Source organism: Haemaphysalis longicornis, unplaced genomic scaffold, assembly GCF_048455015.1.
Source record: "Haemaphysalis longicornis isolate Haplotype H1 unplaced genomic scaffold, Haemaphysalis longicornis Haplotype H1 scaffold_5, whole genome shotgun sequence".
NCBI lineage: Eukaryota > Metazoa > Arthropoda > Arachnida > Ixodida > Ixodidae > Haemaphysalis > Haemaphysalis longicornis.
In genome coordinates, this window is record NW_027526385.1 from 208,714,677 (window position 1) to 208,735,683 (window position 21,007).

General features: G+C 48.5%; 1 protein-coding gene across 1 annotated transcript in view; it reads right to left on the reverse strand.

Annotated features, from left to right (window-relative positions):
* The window catches only part of LOC144140087 (uncharacterized), an 88,712-nt gene extending 68,147 nt beyond the window's left edge, over positions 1-20,565 (reverse strand). Inside the window, exons 1-2 of the mRNA XM_077672276.1 lie at positions 20,360-20,565; positions 8,731-13,810 (exon numbers count right to left, since the gene is read on the reverse strand). Coding sequence (XP_077528402.1) covers positions 8,731-13,810; positions 20,360-20,565 — 5,286 coding nt within the window. The remainder of the gene's footprint in view (positions 1-8,730; positions 13,811-20,359) is intronic.
* Between the last annotated feature and the right edge of the window lie 442 nt (positions 20,566-21,007).

Here is a 21,007-nt window from a genome sequence, read left to right on the forward strand (position 1 = left end):
AGTGGGAGACGATACTGCTCAGCTCGGACGCTGAGTCTCAGTCTTGGGCTGTCCGGATGGCCGAGGCCGCCGCTAAGGAGCAGGGGCTCCTGGCCGGTGGCTGAAGAGGGGGGAAGGAACTTCTAGCCTACCCCACCCCTGACCCCATCCTGGGAAAAAATAAAGATATTCCTCCTCTCCCTGGGAGAGGCTGTTTGGAGGACTGTAAATGTTGAGGACAACAATCTCTTGGACCCTCGGTACCCACATGTGAGGTATCTTGCACGGTAACAAAGAAATCAGTTTTTAAGCATTGTAGCATATTTTAATATTGCTTGATCTTTCAACGTGTCTTTCTTGCCGCGTGCAAGACCTTGATTGTTAGAAGAAAAGGGATAGGAAAAATCGCCTTTCTAACAAAATATCATGAAAAGAAGAAGAGAAAGCGAGGCCGGTATATGATGAAAAACGTTCTGGGAGCTCTGAACTTCTAAGGGGACTTCCTTTCGATTGGTAGCAGCAAACGTTTATGCCGTATATTAACTTTATATTTAGAACACTTTTTATCTTTGTCTGTAAGATGTGTGCAATTACGGTTTTTTACGGGCGAAAAGAGAATGGATTGATACACTGCGCACCTACAAGGTCCTTGTAACCATCGGGAAGACAGCGAGGCGGGTGTACGCGGAAAAACTTTTTTATGCTCTGAACATTTAGGGAAGGCGGAAGAACTCATATACACTTCAGTTAGTTTAGATGCTCAACGTAACTCAAAAACTTAGACATACTGTAGCTGATTTGAATAATTCTGAGAATGTACCCCTGTCGTTTCTCACTGTTCGCACAACCCGTCTCTTTGTTAAACAATGGAAAAAAAAACAAATGGCGCGCACACATTGTGTTTGTATTCCAGCGCTAGAAGACGAGGCCGGTTGTGGGGAAAAATTCGTTCTCTGCGTTCTCCTTACGCGTGTATGTTCACTACCAGGCTAAATGCGGAGGGAATAGTGTACTAAGCTGTGGCTAATTTTATTATTTTAAAAACGTTGCACCTGTTTCTCGCCACACGCATCCCGGTCTCTTATGAAGAAAGCCAACGTAAGGCAAACGTTCGGCACATTCCATGTTTTTGTAATGATCAGAAAGAAGGTGAGGCAAGTATACGCTGAAAATATTGGAAGCTATGGGCATGCACGTAATATAAATATCCGGCTAGCGGTAAGATAAAACACTGTAAAAGCTGTGCCTGATTTTATATTTAGAGAACTTGCAGTCGGTTTCTACTCGCCGACTGCAACCGCGTCTTTTTAATACAACAAATGCGCATAAAAAGTGGTGCAGCCAACATACCATGTGTCTGTAACCGGCGAAGACGATGCGAGGAGAGCGTGCAATAAAAATCCTTTTGGAAATTCTCAACATGCATTTGGGGCAACCGCCGGGTGAACTGCGGAGGCAAAACGTGTATGCATTGCAGCTGATCAATATATTTTGACACATTTCCACCTGTGTCTCCCAGCTGAGTAGAGCCACATCTCAGTTGGAGAAAAAAGCTATAGAAAAAAATTGCCCCGCACCTTGCAAGTCTATATGGTGGGAGAAGTTATCAATTGCAGGTATACGGGGAAAACTTTCTGTGCACGCTGAACAATGCAATAATGAGACATTTCTTCTGGCTGCGGCCGCGAAACTTTGTAGATGAAATTGAATATCCAGACAACTTTATACCTTCTTCTTCCCAATGCGGGCAACCCCATTTTTGTACTAGAAAAAATGCGACAGGAAGAAAAAAACCACTCGCATAATATGTACTTGTACTAAAAAACAACAACGAGGCTGGGATAGCGCAAAAACGTTTTTATGCAATGAAAATACTTGCAAGGTGACTGGCCACCTATGTGGGAAAGTAACTAGTATTACATCCGTAGCTGGTTTTCATATCATGCTATTATTCTTCTTGTTTATATACGCAACTTTGTCTTTATAATAGAATAAACATTACACTTTATACTTTACACTAGAAAGAAAATGCGCGTGTATAGCATGCCTTTCTAAAAAGGAAGAAAGCAAGATAAGTGTATGTGAAAAACGTTTTGAACGATTTGAACATGTGTGCAATCTAACTGTGTACTGCGGCAGCAACAACTTTGTAGAATTAACTCATTTTGATATTCACAGAACTTTTTCCTTGTCACTCATAGCTGCGTCCAACCATGTGTCTTCTCAAGAAAAAAGCAAAAACAAAAAACACCACGCACATACCATGTCTTTGTAATTGTATGCCAGATGGCTTGAAAGTAACCCAATGAAAAACTTACATGATGTTCTCAAACAGTGGGTGAGGGGACTGCCCCGGTATTTTCGGAAGCAAGCGTTGTATGCTCAGTATCTCATTTCTAAAATACTATTGTTTTGTATTGGTCGGCTCGTCTAAACGACAGACGTGTGTGCGTACTGGGCCCACGACGATTCTAATACCGATTCCCTAGCAACATTGCAAAAAACACCTGACAAACGAACCCACCAAAATCAATATAAAAAATGTTGGTTATTACAACACTAAAAGAAATATGGTCAATTGCATCGTCTTGATATATAAAACACACATAGGGACATATTTAAATAAACATTACATCATAGGACTGCGAGAATTCCTCAGTTAATATACATTCTACTAAAATTCATGGAAGGCACCGCTGGTATTTGTTAGACGTAATACAATAATTAAGACAAACAATAATGTCACACATTAAACATTTATTCAAAACATTTCAATAGTAAGATAGTGCTCTAGAGATACTACAACACAAGAAGTCAATCCGCATGTTAAGCATGCCCGAATAAAATTTGGACCCTCTTTGTAGGATATAATAGTGAGATTAAAAGATGAATAAATAAAATGGTTCATAGGAATTTGTGACTTTCTGCCAGAATTTGCGAAAGACCCCGAAAATAAAATTCTCCACCTTGCAAATATACCACAGGTTTCGCTTTTAATTTGAAATTTAGAGGAAAAGCATTTTTTGTTCTGAATGCCAAAAATGATTCAATTTTGCACACATAACATAACAGCCACGTTCTTGCTAACCGAGGTGTCCTCGCAATGATAATAATTGCCATAAGACTTATTCTTGGCAGTCTTTAAGTATGATTTTAAAGAGGATGTTTGTTGAGCCAAAGCCATAAATTGTGCGCACACTTTTTTTAGCAGAGTCACGGGGCTGAAAAAAACCATGTTTTACTGCAATATTACGAGCAGATTTCCAAATTAACACGGATGAACCTAGATTTCTTGAACATTTTGATATGTGCTCTCAGTGTAAGTTCAGGATAACGTATAATTTAAATGCATTTTAAAAGCCAAATGCACCCAATAATAACGCTGAACTATTTTTTTAATGCGCACTGAGTACAACCAAATCAGCTGGGAAACAAGTGGTAGCCCCGTGAAACGCCTCGTTAATCAGTCAGAAGCGTTTAAAAAGCTCTGCCGCAGACCACGATGCACATGCCGGCGGATCTCTTAAACAGTCCTGACGCTCCTGTGATGTTTCAGCCGACGGGGGCTTCTTCCTCTGGCCAGCCATGCGGCCGGAGAACTGGTCGAGCTCTTCTCCGCATGCTTCACCATGTGTGCCGATGTGTTCCCCGTGAGCGCGTTGATCTTGTGCACAGACTTTCTCCCGAGCTGGTGACCGTCTGGCCACTCGCTGGACGGCTGCGATGTCACTGTAATGACCTGGCTCTACTAGGTTTCGGTTCTGGCCGCTTGTGGCGTCCACGAGCGTATTTCAGGTGTTGTATTTTACATCTTGAATTCTTTTTGAGCAGATTATTCAAAAATAGGGTTTTGAAGAGGTCGAAATTTTGATTGCAGTTGGCCATTAAGTGTTTAATATTCCTCTGTAGCCTTACAGGTGTAAAAAAAACAGTTGCTGCGACTATTTTAGCTTAAATAAAAGGGCAGGATAGACGCTATGCTTTCTAAGGACTATAATAACAAAAACATGTTTTTTGATATTCAAATATTCACACATGCACTGCCGCAATGCGAGTCGCATCAGTGCATGCACTCCTAGTCTTGCAGCGGGATCGCGGGCTTTCTCAGGGGAAGGGGGTGGCGTTAGCACGCTCTGAGATGCCTCGGATATGAAAAAGAAGACAAGAATATGGCGGGTGCGGTTGCGGAGTTCTTCTCAAAGTATATGCCACGCTGGCGCTTTTTCTCTTCTTTTGGGTACACCTTCTCCCTTAATAAAGTTTTTATGTGTAATTGTCATTCGCGTACCACTGACGGTTGCGGTAAGGTGCAGGGAAGACTCCTGTAAACCCTCTCGATGCACCTATACGACAGTCCTATTTCACGTAGGACAGGAGCCAACCTGTTGACGCCCGTCCATCAGCGGAGTAGTCGCTGGCTACGAGGTGGCGCACCTGGGGTATGGTGTGTTGAAATCCCGAAGGTGAAGCAGTACCTGAGGGCAATCTACTACTAATATGTCTATTGTATTCACGCAAGGGCGTCTGAGGCCAAAGAGCGCTAAGATAACTTTTGTTTTATCACATTTGTTTTTAAAATACCATGGGGATGATTGTGATGGACTTGATGAGAATAGTGTATGTGTGGGTGTAAATGGCCCTTCTCTAAAAAGCGAAAATTAATAAGGTGAGAGGTAACAATGACGACGGTTAGGTGTGTGCTGGGAACGTCCTAACATAGCATAACATAACATAACAGGAATGCCAGTGACGTCCCTGGCCCGCCATGAAAACACTCAGAACCACCATTACTATTTGCGCTTGGTGGCTCTGATGCCACACATCGCATGAGATGAGGTCTAAAAATACAATGTCAGCGAGGCAGGCTAAAAGGCGTTCACTTCTGTTCGGAGGTTGATCAGATAAAAATAATGATAGCTGTAAGGGTATCGAGCAGGTGTATAGTTCGGGAAAGTGTCGTTTCTTTGCGTCATGGTATGCCAAGCATTCAGCCGATACGGGGAGGACCGTAAATCTAAGTCCCCACTTCTCACAAGATGGTGGTGGGGTTCTGTTTAAAACATATGAGTGTGTAGCGTTGTGTGACCTATTCTTAATCTGCATATTGATATTTCTGGGAACCTGTTCCGTTTCTCTGTGTTGTAATTCCCTATGTGTGGTTTAATAATGTGCAGTTTGTTTTAGATTTGTGTGTCCCACTGCACATGCCAGTGCCTCCGAAGTATACTTCAAACTAGTGGCTTTATTTCTAGTTGGGGAACATGTGGGATATCTACAACACTGCGGAGAGCCGTCAAGCGGAATTCTGGTCAGCAATTTTATTGCCCGAAATCCTGCTGTGACCAGGTACCCAGCCCACTACTACAGTCAATTTTAGAGCGTAAGCGGACAATATGGATTTGATAGGACGGTTTAAAATGAAGTTTCTTGTCGGTTTTCCTGAATGAAGAGCAAGTACTACACTCAGGGAGTTTGTAAAAAATGATGGAACTGTGTAATCTGGTTTCTGTAATGTGTTCCACAGTGGTTAAAATGCCGTGTGCCTCAGCTCTAAAAATACTAGTATTTTTGTTCATTGTCTTTGTGATAGCAAAATTTGGTCATGTGCAGTGCATGACACAGAATGGGCGGACTTGGAGGCATCTTTGTAAAATGTTGTGTAAGGATATTTATGTCGTAGGTCTAGGAAGTGCTGCAAGATTAGTTTTCTTGGTGCAGTGCTTTTCTTAATGGCTCTCAAAGATAAATCACTAGAAACCGGGGAGATTTCCCAAGGAGCAACAAGGTCTGGGATCGAAGTTTTATAAGTCTCGCTAAAAGAAATCCCAAGCTCCTCAGCTTATACTTTACTCTCAACGAAAAAGGTATAGGTATAGGGGGCCGACTGAGAAACGAGTGCATGGCAGAGGTGTCATTGACAATAAACGAAGAAGGGTGATTTTTTACAGATATTGTTTTTTTATTCTTTTTATTTATACATACTGCAGCCCCCAATTTGGGTCTATGGCAGGAGTGAGCATTCACCAAAAAAAATAGCAATTAAACAGATCAACAGACCAAAAAAAAACAAAACAACAGTTAACGCAAATCAGCAAGGGAGAGCAAACAATTTTCCAGCGGAAGGGAGCGAGCATCACAGGACAATTCATTCTAGAGTTTGACAGTGAAAGGAAAAAAACAAATTTGAATGCGTTGGTTCGACAATGGCAAGGCTTGGTATTAAGGTGGTGATTACTTCTAGTTATGAACGGCGAGGCAAATGAGATGTAGGTACTGTCAGACATGAGATATACTGAGTTAATAAAACAGTAAAGCAATTTCATGGAATCCTTTAGTCGGCGCATGCGTAGTGTGATGAGATCAAGAGAAGACAGGGAAAGAGAAGGTGTAATGTAGCTAGCATAGCGGTTACAAATAAATCTGATAGCTTTTTTTGAAGCTGTGGCTAGCGTTTCGTCCAGACGGAACGATATAGAAGTGGTAAAGTTCCCTCCAGACGAAACGGGGCGCTGCGGGTTATCCTTCCGTCCAGACGGAATACAACTGAGAGCTTAGCGTTCCGTCCAGACGAAGCCGGCGTGAAATTTATAAAGTTTTGTCTAGACGAAAGCAAAGCCGGCTGATTAGACGCCGTGCACCGTCTGCAGATTTGGTGTAGGGAGTTGCGCCTCGGATAATGGCAGTATTGTACCGGGTTAGATTTCCCCATTACATGTTTTTTGCGTTGTTGTGCCGGCAATACGCAACAGCTAATTTCTTGCCCACGTTACAGTTGACGCGGTGACAGTAGTCGGTCTTGATTTCACACTCAACCGGCTGCTCCGCTACCGCTCAATATTGCTAAGGCCGACGTGTCTATCGCCAGAGTTCCGATCACCTCTAGTTCGTAATGGTGATTACTAATCAGTGGTTATTCTGGCTAGTCAATGAGCGGAAGCGGTTCGTTCGGCTGTGTAAATATCAAGAACGACTGCCCTCGCTGCTTGTTGTGAAGCGGGCGTATTCGAGGTAGCGGCTTGCAGTTCCGTTTGACGGAGTTAAGCGTGAACCGAGTCGCAAGTTTTTGCTCACGATTCATGGGCGTCGGCGGTCCGCGTGCGATTTTTTGACGTCCGCGTCTTCTTGCTGCCTCACTCAGAAAATCACACGCGTTGCGCGCGGTAGTGGGAGGAGCCTGCGACTTGCGCCATTAGGGAGGCGCGCGCCTAATGGAGGCAGTTTTGAAGCGCTCGAGTCAGCCGGTTGGCTCCACCAGCATAGACTGCCAGAGATTTTTAGGCCTACCACCCCGGCAGGCAGATACTGCATGGGCGCTTTCACTAGCTCTGCGGATGATGTTTTGTAGTAGTAAAATTATAAGCTCCCTTACCGCTCAAGCAACTTTGTGCGTGTCTTGAGCTGCATTTTAGAGAGCGCTTAGGAGCGGTCCCACGTGCTCCCGACACCATGATGATGATGATTAGTGGCTTTCCTTTTGAATCGGGGCGTCGGTTGTCAGCAACCGACTTGCCTGTTTGATTACGTTTACTTGCCCTACTCCCAGTTAACCTATAGATTTGGTTCCTCACTCCCATCTCTCCCTCCTTTCTTCTTTAAACTCATCGCCCCCACCCCTCTTTTTATCCCCTCGCTGTTCTAACTTCTCATTCGTATGAGAAGTTAGAAGTTACCCATCCCTTCCCTAGTTTTCCTCCACGACCACCCCAGTCGCCTCTTCGTCACCTCTTTGGCCTTGAAGTTCAGTTTCCCCCTCGCCCCAAATCCCAAAGCCTCCGCCAGCGTCGTCTCCCCCTCACCCCGCGGTAGCCGTATTTGTGCAGCTCCTGACAAAATGATCTATACTTTCCCGATTACTGCCGAAGCATGCACATGTTTCATTCTGCTGCCTGTAGCTACCCGTGTATGGCCGGGTTCTCAGGCACCCTGCCCGTGCCTCGAAGAGCAACGCACTGCCTCTCGTATTGCCATAAAATTCCTCCTTAAATTCCCGTTTTTCTGCCATATAAGTCTCCAGGGTTTTTTCGCTACCATTCTCTGTGCCCACTTCGTCGTCTCTGCTGCCTTTACCTGCTTTTTAACTGTTGAGTAAACCCCGCTTTCCCCTACCGACTTTCCGTACCGCTTAGTCAGCTGCCGGGTCCTCCGTCTCCACCGCGTGTCCACGCTCCTCATATACAGGTACTTAAACACCCTCGCGGCCCATTTTTCGTCCTCCATGTCATGAAGTCGCTACTCAAACTTTATCTTGCTCTACGCCTCACTCGCCTCGAAAGACGACCAGCCTATGGCGGATCAAGCAAGGAAAGCAGGACCCAGACGTCCGGTTCTCGTGGTGGTCACGGAACACTCAAGCTCGAGCACGCGAGCGCGGCCGATCTTCATCTTCTGATCGTGCCGCGCCCCCTGCCTTCGCTTGTCTCAACCACCCATTCCACCTTTATTTTCTACACACTCCCCGGCCCGCCAAGAAGTCTAAGGGTTAGTTTCAAGGAAGTAGAGCCGTTGAATGGGCCGCCTGATTTCTTGACCAGTTGACAGGCGGAGTACACAGGAGCGGGCGATTCCGTCGCGTCCGGATAGCAACTTGGCCACACGGCCGAGTCTCCAAAACGTTGGGGCGTATCTTTCATCGTGCACTACAACCACGTCTCCGACTGCGAGTTGGTGTAACGGATGTGAGGGCGCTTCGTGAGCGGACCGCAGAAGCAGCAGGTATTCATTCCGCCATCTTTGCCATAGGCGATTTGTGACGTTCTGTCGGTGCCTCCAGCGGCGTGTCAACTCGGAGCTTGTCGACGATGGCTCGAATGGCCCGAGGTTCTGGGGGAGGCACGTGTTCGGCTTGCCGAGCCAGAAGTGAGCCGGCGTTATGGGATGAGGTCCGTCGGCATCCGTGGTCAGGTACGTCAAGGGCCGGCTGTTGATAACCGCCTCCACTTCACACAACGTGGTTGCCAGTTCCTCAGCTGTCAGAGAGTTGCGCCCAAGGGTACGTCTCAGCGTCTCTTTCGTTGTCCGAATCACTCGTTCCCACCAGCCGCCCCACCACGGTGCCTTCTCTACGTTGAATTTCCAAACAATGCGCTGTCCGCTGCAGAAATCTTGGAGTGTGGCGTCGGTGAGGGAGTGGAAGTACTTCGCAAAGTGTTTAAAAGCGAGGGCGTTATCGGAGTATACCGTGGCAGGTATTCCGCGGCGAGCAATGAAGCGCCTGAAGGCGAGCAAGAAACTTGACGCTGTCATCCCCGTCGTCAATTCCAGGTGTAGAGCCCGCGTGACGCCGCACGAGAATACGGCGACATATGTTTTGACTTTGGAAGGGTCGTTGGTACGGCAGTACAGAGGACCGCAGAAGTCGACGCCCACAATAGAAAACGGGCTTGTTTCCGTTATGCGGTCACGCGGTAATGGTGCCGTCGGTGCTGTCTCCGGTGTCAGCCTGCGCCTTCGGCACGGCAAGCACTGGTGGAGGGCTTTCTTCACTGTCTGGCGTCCTCGAATGATCCAATAGCGCTGGCGGATCTCTGTGAGCGTGGCCTCTGTTCCAGCATGCAACAGGCGCTCGTGGGTTGCCAGAATAAGCAGCCGGGTTAAATCGTTCTTTCCGGGCAGAATGATCGGATGTCGCACTTCGAAAGGAGATTGTAAGCAGTGTAGTCGTCCCCCCACGCGGATAACGCCAGCGGAGTCCAAAAAGGGCTGTAGACGAAGCAGTCGGGAAGTCCCCACACCAAGCTGCCTGTTCGATAGAGCTTCCCGGTCTTGGGGGAATGCTTCCTGCTGTACCTGGAGAATCCAGTACAGTTCGGCTTCTTGGACTTCGTTAGCAACCAGTGGCCCGCTCATCGATGGACGTTGCGGTAAAGCGTTGTTTACGAAGCGTCGAACCCAGGCCGTCACTCTAAGTAGCCGTGAGTAGCGGCTGTAATCTGAAATTTGGCATAGTGGTTCTGGTGGCGAAGACCCCACAGGGCAAGATGACGCCAAGGCTGGTGACAGGTCGACGAAGTCAGCGACTTCCTGGGGCTGGTTCAATGGCCACAGGTTTTCTGTGTGGGCGATCCATGATGGTCCATGCCACCAAAGCTCTGAGGTTCTGAGGACTGTTGCACTTATTCCGCGTGTGATGAGGTCGGCAGGATTGTCCTTGCTGCTGCAATGCCCCCATCTGCATCCCTTGGTCAGGCGCTGGATCTCTTCGACGCGATTTCGGACGAAGGGTGGCCACCGGCTAGGTTCCCCGCATATCCAGTGCAGGGCAATCTGCGCGTCCGACCAGAAGAACCCACGTGTGGCTGATAGGCCAGGAACTCGCATTAGGTAGTTGTAAAGGCGCGCTGCGATGAGGCAGGCAAGGAGCTCGAGGCGAGGCAACGTCGTCGCCTTGATAGGGGCCACACGACCTTTGCTGATCAGCAGATTTGCCTCAAACGGGTCACCATGCGCGGAGCGTCGGCGGACGAAGACAGCTGTGCCATATGCTCGCGGGCTAGCGTCCGCGAAGAAGTGGATTTCTATGGACTGCTCCGGGTAACCTTGGTCGTCTGATACGTTTCGTGGCAAACAAAGGTGTTGCAGCTCGGTTAATTCGGAGCACCATGTTTTCCAGGCGGTGAGTTGCTCACGTCGTAGAGGACTGTCCCATGGGTGCCGCATCTTCCATAAATCTTGAAATCTAACCTTCGCCCGGACCGTGAATGGTGCCAAGAAGCCTAGGGGATCGTAGATTCTTGCAAATGTTTGTAGCAGGGTTCGCTTGGTGGTGGGCTTTGCGTTGATAAACGCGGCCACGTTTCCTGTGCTGATGAGCAGCGTGTCGTCAATGCGGTTCCAGCTCACCCCGAGAACTTTCATTGTGGTGGCGTCGCCACCTTCATCCTCCAATGCGAGCTTATCTCTTATGAACAAGTCCCGCAGGAAAGAGATGTTGGAAGCCCATTTTCGGAGCTCCATTCCGGCTTCGGCCATTACAGCCCTTGCTTCCGAATATATCTGATGAGCTCGGTCGACGTTGTCCATGCCAATGATGAGGTCGTCGACATAGAAAGACTCTCGCAAGATGGCGGCGGTGTCCGGAAACTTTTGTGAGACTCGCAGATGATGGTGCAAAGTGGCGGCGAGCAAAAATGGACTCGATCTCGCACCAAAAGGAACCCGTGTCATTCGCCACTTCACTACTGGAGGAAAGGGCTCCTTCGGTGTAGGAAGGCGCTCGACCCACAAAAAACGTAGCGCGTCCCTGTCCTGTTCCCGAACAATCATCTGGAGGTAGGCCTTCTTTATATCTGCGACCATGACCACGGGATAGCACCTGAATTTAAGAATGAGCCTTAGCAGGTCCGCATCCAACTTGGGCCCCTTACAGAGCATGCTGTTCAGCGAAGGTTGCCCCGAAACATGTGACGAGGCATCGAAGACCACCCTTAGCTTAGTTGTGACGGCGTCCCGACGAACCACACCGTGATGCGGCATGTAGTACCTGGTTGTCGAGCATTGGTCGCCGTCATGCTCGGGAACTCGTTCGGCGTGGCCGTCGTTGAAATACGTCCGGATTGCGTTGTCGTACCGGGACAGCAGCTCAGGCTGACCACGAAAGCGCCGCATCTGCACACGCAACCGCTGTTCTGCGAGCCTATAGTTGTCAGCGCTGGCGTCCAGCCCTGGCTCCTGGATCATGAGTGGAACCTCGTACCGCGCGCCATTCTTCCTCACGTCGCTCTCGAATTGCTCTATGGCCGCGCGGTCCAGCACTGACGCATCAGGTCTTTCTTTGATCCCGATAGCATCCAGTCGCCACAGTGACGATAACTCGTTATCTGCCGCTGCGTCATCCAGCGAGGGCTCCATGTGGGCCAGGAATAAAGCACTAGATGATCCCGAAGTCCAGCCAGTTTCGTCGCAGTGTGCACCCTGGAGAGTCCAGCCGAACATTGTTTCGACGGCGGTCAGGTGCGGAGTCAGCCGTGAAATGTTCCCCGAGGTAACTTTCCAGTAGAAATCTGACCCAATTAGAATGCTGATGTGGTCATCCATATAAGCCGACGCGGGCGAAGTGTCAGCGGCGAAAAGACCATGGTCGTGCATCAGTCTAAGCGTGTCATCGGTGATTGGGGGACTCGTAACGACGCAGATACTTGGGACCTCAAGGGCGTCGATGACCACCTGCTTGCCGTTATTCTGGCTGGCCACCGTGACTGACACGCGAGGATACTTCTCCGCTGCTGCGTGGTGGCTCTTGCCGAATGTGACCAGCTTGAGGTCCTCGACGCCTTCAACGGAGTAGCCCAGAGCGCGCGAAACGTCACGCCGAACGAACGTCCGCTGGCTGCCCGTGTCTAGCAGAACCCTCACCAGAAGCTGACCGTTGGGACCCGTCGCCCATGCGCGGCAAGTCTGCAGGTAGACTGGAGTGGGCCGTGTGCTTCTAGTTGACGCTGTAACCACCGACGATGCCGCATGTGACGGTTTGGGCACTGTGGGCGGGCCCCCTTGACCAGACGAGTGGGACGACCTGGTAGCGTGCGCGGAACCTGGCTGAGCCACGTCGCAGAGTGACGTTAGATGCCGGCGTGAACAGCGGCTGCAGGACAACGTTCTAGCAGTCTGGCAAGCACGTGCAATGTGATTCTGCTTGCCGCACCGGAAGCAGTGTCTTCCTGCTTGCAGTCGCCGTCGCTTCTCCTCTGGTGGCACATTCGCGGTGCATTGCGCGATCCAATGGCCTCGCCCGTCACAAAGGGGGCAACAGTCACCACGAGGAGGCGGCGATGACTCCGCATGTAGCGCTGCGGCTGACGGTGGAGAAAACTCCTCATGCGGTGTCGGCCGGGGTGCTGGAGGGCGTCGAACCTGAGGACCGGTGCTGTCCATGTACCCTTCTTCCCGAATTTGCACCTGAATACGGAGGAAATCCAAGATCTCCTGAACTTGCTTGGCATCCCCGTTCACCTCATTCGCGGCTGATTCCTTCATCCATTGCCGGTAAAGAAGAGCGATGTCATGCGGCAACGCCTTCAGCAGGACCCGGTGGATTATGACGGCGTACCGGTCGGGCGCGATGCCTAGTGCCTCCAAAGCGTTTAGGCGAAAGCTGATGTCGTCATGCAAGCGCCGCAGCCCCGCGACGTCCGCAGAGGTCTTCACCGGAGTTATGGCGAGGAGGGCATCGACATGATCCGCCATCAATAGGTCTCTGCGACCAAAACGGTCTTTAAGGATCTTGATCGCAGCGTCGTATCCATCCTCCGCAAGCCTGATGCCCTCAATCGCGGTCTTAGCGGGGCCGATCATGTACGAGCGGAGGTACTTGAATTTATCGATTTTCGTCAAGTGTTGGTTTGCATGGATGGTGGCGTCGAATTGTTCCCAGAATCCCTGCCAATCGCGACGGTCCCCAGAGAATGGTGCAATCTGCAGCTTGGGGAGGGCGACGCGGGGAACTGGCACGGCGGGAGGAGCCGTGGATTCGCTCACCCTTGGATCTTGCGTATGTCCACCAGCAGCGGAGCTCGAGGGACCGGAGACGGCAGAAGGCGATGATCGGGCGGTGTGCACGCGGGCCCGAATTTCGCAAATGCTGTGCTCGTAGTCCCATGCTGTGGCGTAGTCCGCCTGAAAGGCTTCGTCCGAGAGTTGAGCCTGGATCTTGGCGTCCAGGGCGCGGAGCTCTGTCTGCTTCTCAGTAAGTAGGGTGACGTAGCCCTGAATTCGGGTCTCGGGGGCAGCGGGATCCTCGAGGAGAGCGTCAAGCGCGGCGATCGCCTTCGTGATGGCGGCGCGCAGGGACCCCCGAACTCGGCGTTCGTGCTCCATGAAGGAAGGAACCGGAAGCCTGGGCGGGTTTTCGGCACCAGCGTATGGCGGATCAAGCAAGGAAAGCAGGACCCAGACGTCCGGTTCTCGTGGTGGTCACGGAACACTCAAGCTCGAGCACGCGAGCGCGGCCGATCTTCATCTTCTGATCGTGCCGCGCCCCCTGCCTTCGCTTGTCTCAACCACCCATTCCACCTTTATTTTCTACACAGCCCATATCCCCTTGTACCGCTTCATTTGTAGTTTTGCTGTGGGCCCCTAGGGCCAATCTTCCTACCGCCCTCTGATTTACTTCCAGGCCCGCTTCGGTCTCTGGCTTCATGCACAGTACCGAATTAGCGAAAGTTAAACCTGGTACCATGAACCCTTTTCAGACTCCCTTTAGCACCTCGTATTTGCTGTATCCCCAGAGGGCTCTATGCTTCATTACAGCTGCATTCTCTCTTCCTTTCTTGAAGTGAGCCTCATGCGCCTGCTTGTAATCTTCGCTGTTGTTCAGCCATACTCCTAAGTAATTATACTCTTTCACCAATGGTACTTCTACTTGCTGCACTGATACTGTTTTGTGCTCCTCGCCGTCATTAAAGACCATGGTGCTCGATTTTTCTCTGCTAAATTATAGCCCTAGGTGCGTCGCTTCTTCACCGCATATATCCATCAAGCCCTGCACAGTTGTCCGGTTGTCCGCAATCAACAATATGTGGACTGCATACATTATTCCTGGAACCCGTTGTTCCACCACCTTCCCGTTTTTCATGTAGGATAAGTCGAACCCCAGCCCGCCATGTAGATCATAAACAGCAGCGGAGAGAGAGGACATCCTTGTTTCAAACCCTTGTAGGTGTATGCAGGCCTATTGTATGTTAACCCCTACCACACTATTTGCACTTGGTTCTCCCGGTATAGTTCCCTGAGTAACCTTATAAATTCTGCCCAAAATCGCTCGTCCTCCAGGCTACTCCAAAGCCGCTCCTTGTCTACATTACCGTACGCCGATTTATTTTCGAGAAAGGCTAACCACAAACGTCGGTTTTGCATCTTCGCCACCTCTATGCATTGGCTTACAACGAATAAGTTGTCGTATAGTCTTCTGTCCTTTCGAAACTCATTTTGAAGCTCCCCGAATATAATATTTTCTTCCACCCACTTCTCTAGTTCAAACTTCACTGCCTGCATTGCTAACCTGTACAGCACTGACGCGACGGTTACTGGCCTATGCGAGCTAGGGTTTGTCCTGACTCCTTTGCCCTTGTACACTATTCATCGTGCTCATTTGCCACGCGGCCGGTATTGCCTTTTCTTCTACCCTTGTTCTGATGGCCTGCAGTAGCTCTCCCTTGCTCTTTGGTCCTAACTGGTTAATCACCTCTATCGGTATCCGATCCGTGCCTGCCGCGGTATTCTTGGGGACCTTTTTCCTCTGATCTTTTTCATTTCGGCTTTTCCCCATCTATTTCCTGACATTCCGGCCTACCCGCCGCGACATCTCTGTGTCGCTGCAGGACCTCTTCATCCACCTTAGGGAACTTCTCCGTGATGATTTTGTGTAGGTATGGCAATGCTTCCTCTCCCTTGACCATCTGCCCCGCCTCGTTTTCTATAGTACCACCTTCTGTGGGACTCGTACGTTTTCCTAATGCCTGCACATGGTTCCAAAACCTTTTGGGCGCGTCTCTACCCTTTCCTCGTATTAGCGCTACCCATCGCTCGCTTTCCCCCTTTATTTTCGCCTGCACTAATTGCAGCACCTAATGTTTCATTTGCTTATACTGCTTCCGTTTTAGGTCCACCTCCTTCTGATGTCTCCCCATCCTCTTGCCCTGCCTGTGCTCCCTAAACGCCTGTTTACGCCTCTCTATCGTCGCCTTGATTTCTTTGTTCCACCAGCTTTTGGGTGTTTTTTTTCCTCTCCATCGATTGGCCCCCTCTGCCTTGATTTTTTCCCCTGCATATTCTTGATGAGCCTGTGATATTCCCACTCTTCTCCAGGATTCTGGAGAAGAGTGGAAATATGACAGGCCACTTCTCGGCCGAAGCCGCCGCCATGTTCCCGCCACCGGCCGCGCCGCGGGCAGCGTACCGGTAGTTCCGTTGCAGCGTCAGCGCACCTGTGGCGTGCGCGGCGCGTTTTCGCGGGTAGAAAACGCTCCATTTGATCGGCTTACTTGCGTTTTGTTGATTTTTACCCAACCGGTCACCGTTACGAATCACCGAATCACCATTACGATCTAGAGGTGATAGGAACTCTGGCGATGAACACGTCGGCCTTGGCTGTATTGAGCGGTAGCTGAGCAGCCGGATGACTGCGAAATCAAAACCGACTGCTCTGCCAGCGTCAATTGTAAAGTGGGCAAGAATTTACCAGTTGCAAAAGGCTGGCGCAACAACGCAAAAAAAAAACAAGCATGTCCAGGGGGAATCGAACCCGGTAAAATACTGAGATTATCCGAGGCGCAACCCCGACACCAAATCTGAAGACAGAGCACGGCGTCTCATCCGCCGGTTTTTGCTTTCGTCTTGACGGAACTGTACAAATTTCACGCCGGCTCCGTTTGGATGGAACGCTAAGCTCTCAGTTGTATTCCGTCTAAATGGAAGGATAACCCGCAGCGCCCCGTTCCGTATGGACGGACCTTTAGCACTTGTATATCGTTCCGCCTGGGCGGAACGCTAGCCACAGCCTTTTTTGAATGGCCTCAATTCTATCGATTTCACCCTGATTGTGGGCGTTCCATACGGGGCATGCGTAGTCAAGTACAGGACGAATAAGTGTTGTTTACCTTAGTAATTTAGTGCTTTTTGGGGATCGGGACAGTGCTCGTCTTAAATCACCTAATTTTTTAAAGATTTTTTGCAGATAAAGCTAATATGCTGAGACAGAGATAGATTGCTGGAAACAACAACACCAAGATATTTGTATTCTGTTACTTTTTTAAGGTGGAACTTTTAAACGAGTACGTGAAGCAGGAAGGGGACTTATTATTTGTGAAAGACATAAGCACGGATTTGTTAAAACTGTTATTCTTTAGCAAGGTTGCACACCTTTCACAAAATTTAGTATGAGTCATTTTTACGATGATAAGCTTCAGGAGAGTCAATAGCTTCACACAAAACACAATCATCCACGTAAAGACGAATTTTACAGGCAACAGTATTCGGCAAATCGTTTATGTACAGTAGAAACCGTAACAGGCCAAGTACAGAACCTTGTGGAACGCCTGAACTAACATTAACAATGTCGGAGTCAGTTGAGTTAAAAAAAACGTATTGTGAGCGCTCAGAGAGAAAATTAGAAATTCAAGTAACTAGTTGCGGGTTGTTTAATATCGTGTTTATATTATATAGTAATTTGGAGTAAAGTACAGTGTCTAACACTTTCGAAAAGTCAATAAATAGTGCGTCAACCGGATTACCAATGTCCATGTTACTAGTAATGTCGAATTCCGTTAATTCCGTAGCAGTACTATAACTTCGTCTGAATTCATGTTGGAAGTTAGACAACAGATCATTAGATTCGAGAAATGAAATAATATGTTTGCATATAATGTGCTCTAATAGCTTGCAGGAATAGGAGTAAGAGAGATGGGCTTGTAATTGCTGAAAACGTGCTTGTCACCAGATTTTTAAAGGTACTATTTTGCCGTTTTTCGAATTTCTAAGAACAGTACCAGGTTTTACGGATTTAATAAAAATTGTAGTAAGGTATTGAGAGGTCCAAAGAAAGTAGCGAACGACAAACATGTTAGGAATACCATCGGGTTCATTATATTTTTTATGTGTTTAAATTAGGTATAAGATTTAGCACGCCCTCTTCAGTGATAACTACATCGCTCATTGGATACGTTGGATTCGAGGTGAAAAAAGAAGGAACAACTAGATTGTAAACTGTCAAGACAGACTGAAAGAACGAGTTAAAAATGCTCGAAATTTCCACAGAATCACAATGATTCTTTCGTTTATTTTGAAAGTATTGCAGGAAGCATCGAGGGCCGTACCGAGCGCCAGAACTTGCGGGGATTGTCGGATAGTAAACTCTGAGGTTGAACACGAAAAACGAAATCTTTAGCTATATTTTGCTGCTCTCAAAGTTCCCTCTCGGACTCAGTAAACCTGATAATATTATCTGGATTGCTAGAAGATTTGCCGCGCCAAAGTCTCCCAACTTTACGCGATAAGTGTAAAACCTAATGGTTCCTCCAGGGAACATCAGTGTTTTTTTTAGTTCCTCTAGGGATAAACTCCGAAATGTAGGATTTTACTAGCTTTTCAAAAGTGCTAGTTAATGTATCAATGTCTCCTGAAGCGCTGAGTAGCACAAAACTATCGTACGCATCGGCCAAAGCGTCTAAAACAGAAAGGTCATTCGCAAGTTCAAACTCAGGAAACGAAGTGAAAACATATCGTGGTTTATAAACTACGCAAGCGAGGGAAATGAGAACAGCCTGATGGTTGGACAGGCCATCAAATATTTTGGAGTTAAAGCCTTTATTTGAAAGGGCGGAGCTTAAAAATGCGAGATCGAGAACAGCATTCAACCTGGTGGCACCATGAACAATTTGAGTTTAGCCTGTAAAAAGACTGTGAAGTCTATAAGTTCTCTGCAATTGTTATATTTGGCGACCATTACACCTAAGAGAAGGCCAGTGGATTCCTGGGGCGTTAAAATCCCCCATGAAAATGAAGTTCGATGCACAAAAATTGCGCTCGTACATAAAGTTATTAGGAATCTGTACTGTTTCAATACTCGATGCGGGAGGCTGATAAGAACGCTAACCACAATTGCACATTTTTCGAGGCAAATCTTGACCAACCAGACTCGGTGTCGCAAGAGCAACGCCACCCCCTTTCCCCAAGAGTGTATCGGTACGAACTGCTGTGTATCCTGGGGGAATGAACTCGGATTCAAGAATACCATCATGTAGCCACGTTTCCGTTATACCGATGACGTGAGGCGAATACGCTGAAACAAGGCAGAGAAGGCTAGGTAATTTTTTATTACGCTCCTAGCGTTTAAATTTAGAAGGACGAAATTTTCATTCCTGCCGGGACAACAGGCGCTGCTGCCGGGGAAGGTTCACCAGGAGAGGAACAAAGTTCCGAACAGGATGCAGCCGAGGAGGGCATCTCATCGGAAATATTTGGCAAACTAGGTGCTTTGACAAGGGAATTCAGTGTTTCATCCCAGCAGTACCGAGCGTCGTTTATTAAAATGTAATCAAACCTCAAACTAGTAGAACACCCTATATCACGAAAACGAGCAACGGCATCCCACATTTTCCTACGCAGAGCACGAACTCGTGGAGAGAAATATTCATTATAAATTTTAGTTTCCTTAAGCTTTGCAACGTTCTTAAATATGGTCATTTTATCCCGATAATCAAGGAGCTTAAGTGTAACAGGACGGGAACGATGTATTTGCTGTCTACCGAGTCGGTGACAACGTTCAATCTGAGGACATTCAATGTGCAGCATTCCAGTAAAAAACGACTGAATCCTAGTTGCCAAACAATCACCGTTTTCGAAGGCTTCCTCTTTCAGCCCATAAATTACAAGATTGTTGCGCCGTGACAGAAGGACGCCGTGATTTTCAAGATCATCAATTTGGGAGTGAGTTCGGGAGTGAATGATTTGCCGACCCGACAGAAGCAGAGTTGGAGTTGGAACGTGAGGAAGTTTTTTCCAAAGCACATACTATACACTCGAGTGCATCAAATTGGTTGTCAAAACGGAGCTTAATTTCAGCAATATCACTTGCGATTTGCTGCTGAGTAGCCAGCAGTTGTGAAAGCATAGCCACGACATCAGGTTTGTCTGATATAGTACAATCAGCTATTCGGGAACGTGCACCGAGCTCAGGGGTCGAAATAGAATTGCTAAAGGAACGAGTAGCGGGCGAGTGCTAGGTACTCGTTATTTAGTTCCAGGCGCAGGTTTGGGTGCCGGGATTAAGTTCGACGTCACCACACAACAAAAAAATGTTAAAGAAAGACACTGCTTCATAACATGATAAAACAAACGCTTGTGGGCAGAACAGCAGCAATAAAAAACCGTCATCGCGACGGACTACGTACGCGTCGGGAAAGTAACATTCCAGCGTCAAAAAAAGGCTTCGTTTTAGCATAGTGTCCTCCTTGCTGCCACTATGCCCACTGAAGCTGAAGGTGATGGCCGGTTTCTTTAGAGTTTTGCTGCGGGACTTCACATGCCGTGCGTTGGCGATGATTGGATGATCGATGACTGCGTTTAAGGAGGGCGTGGAGTGGAAACTTCTGTAAGGCACACGGGTGGACACGTCGCAACTATCACGAACGGGGGCGGTAGGAACGTCCAGGTGCATGCCGCCACCTATGACCACATGACCCTCCAGGCAGAATTGCACGACAGAAGGCGATGCAGCGCTTAAACCAGGAATGGCACTTTCGCAGAGCGGTGATCCGATCATGCTGACAAGGAGCTGATTCAAAAGAGGCATCGTTTTAGCATAGTGTACTCGTTGCAGCCACTATGACCACTGAAGCTGAAGCTGATGGCCGGTTGCTTTATAGCTTCGCTGTGGGACATCACATGCCGTCCGTTGGCGATGATTGGATGATCGATGACTGCGTTGAAGGAGGGCGTGGAGTGGAAACTTCGGTAAGGCACACGGGTGGACACGTCGCACCTATCGCGCACGGGGGCGATAGGAACGTCCAGGTGCATGCCGCCACCGAAGACCACTTGACCCTCCGGGCAGAATTGCTCGGCAGAAGGCGATGCAGCGCTCAAACCAGGCATGGCACCTGAGCAGAGCGGGGATCCGATCAAGCTGACAAGGAGCTAGTGTCCTCGTTACTGACTCGTTGATGCATACAATAGGTCTTTGTATAAGCGCTGGTCTTCAATGCACCACGGATCACATTCCACATTCAGGCTTTGTGCAGGACTCGCTCGGAAGGCTCCAGACGAAAGGCGAAGGCCGAGGTGCAGAACAGGATAAAGCATTTTTATAGCGGTTTTCGAAGCTGACCCGTATACTACCCTCCCATAGTCAAACCGCGACTTCGCTAAACTGTTGTAGAGACGCAGCAGCCAAATCTTGTATTCACCGTAGGAGTGGTGGGTTAGGACTTTTAAGATATTCATTGCCTTTATGCATTTTATTTTCAATAGCTTTATATGTGGAATAAATGACAGCTTTTCATCTAGCACAATCCCTAAAATCTTGTGTTCCTTCTTC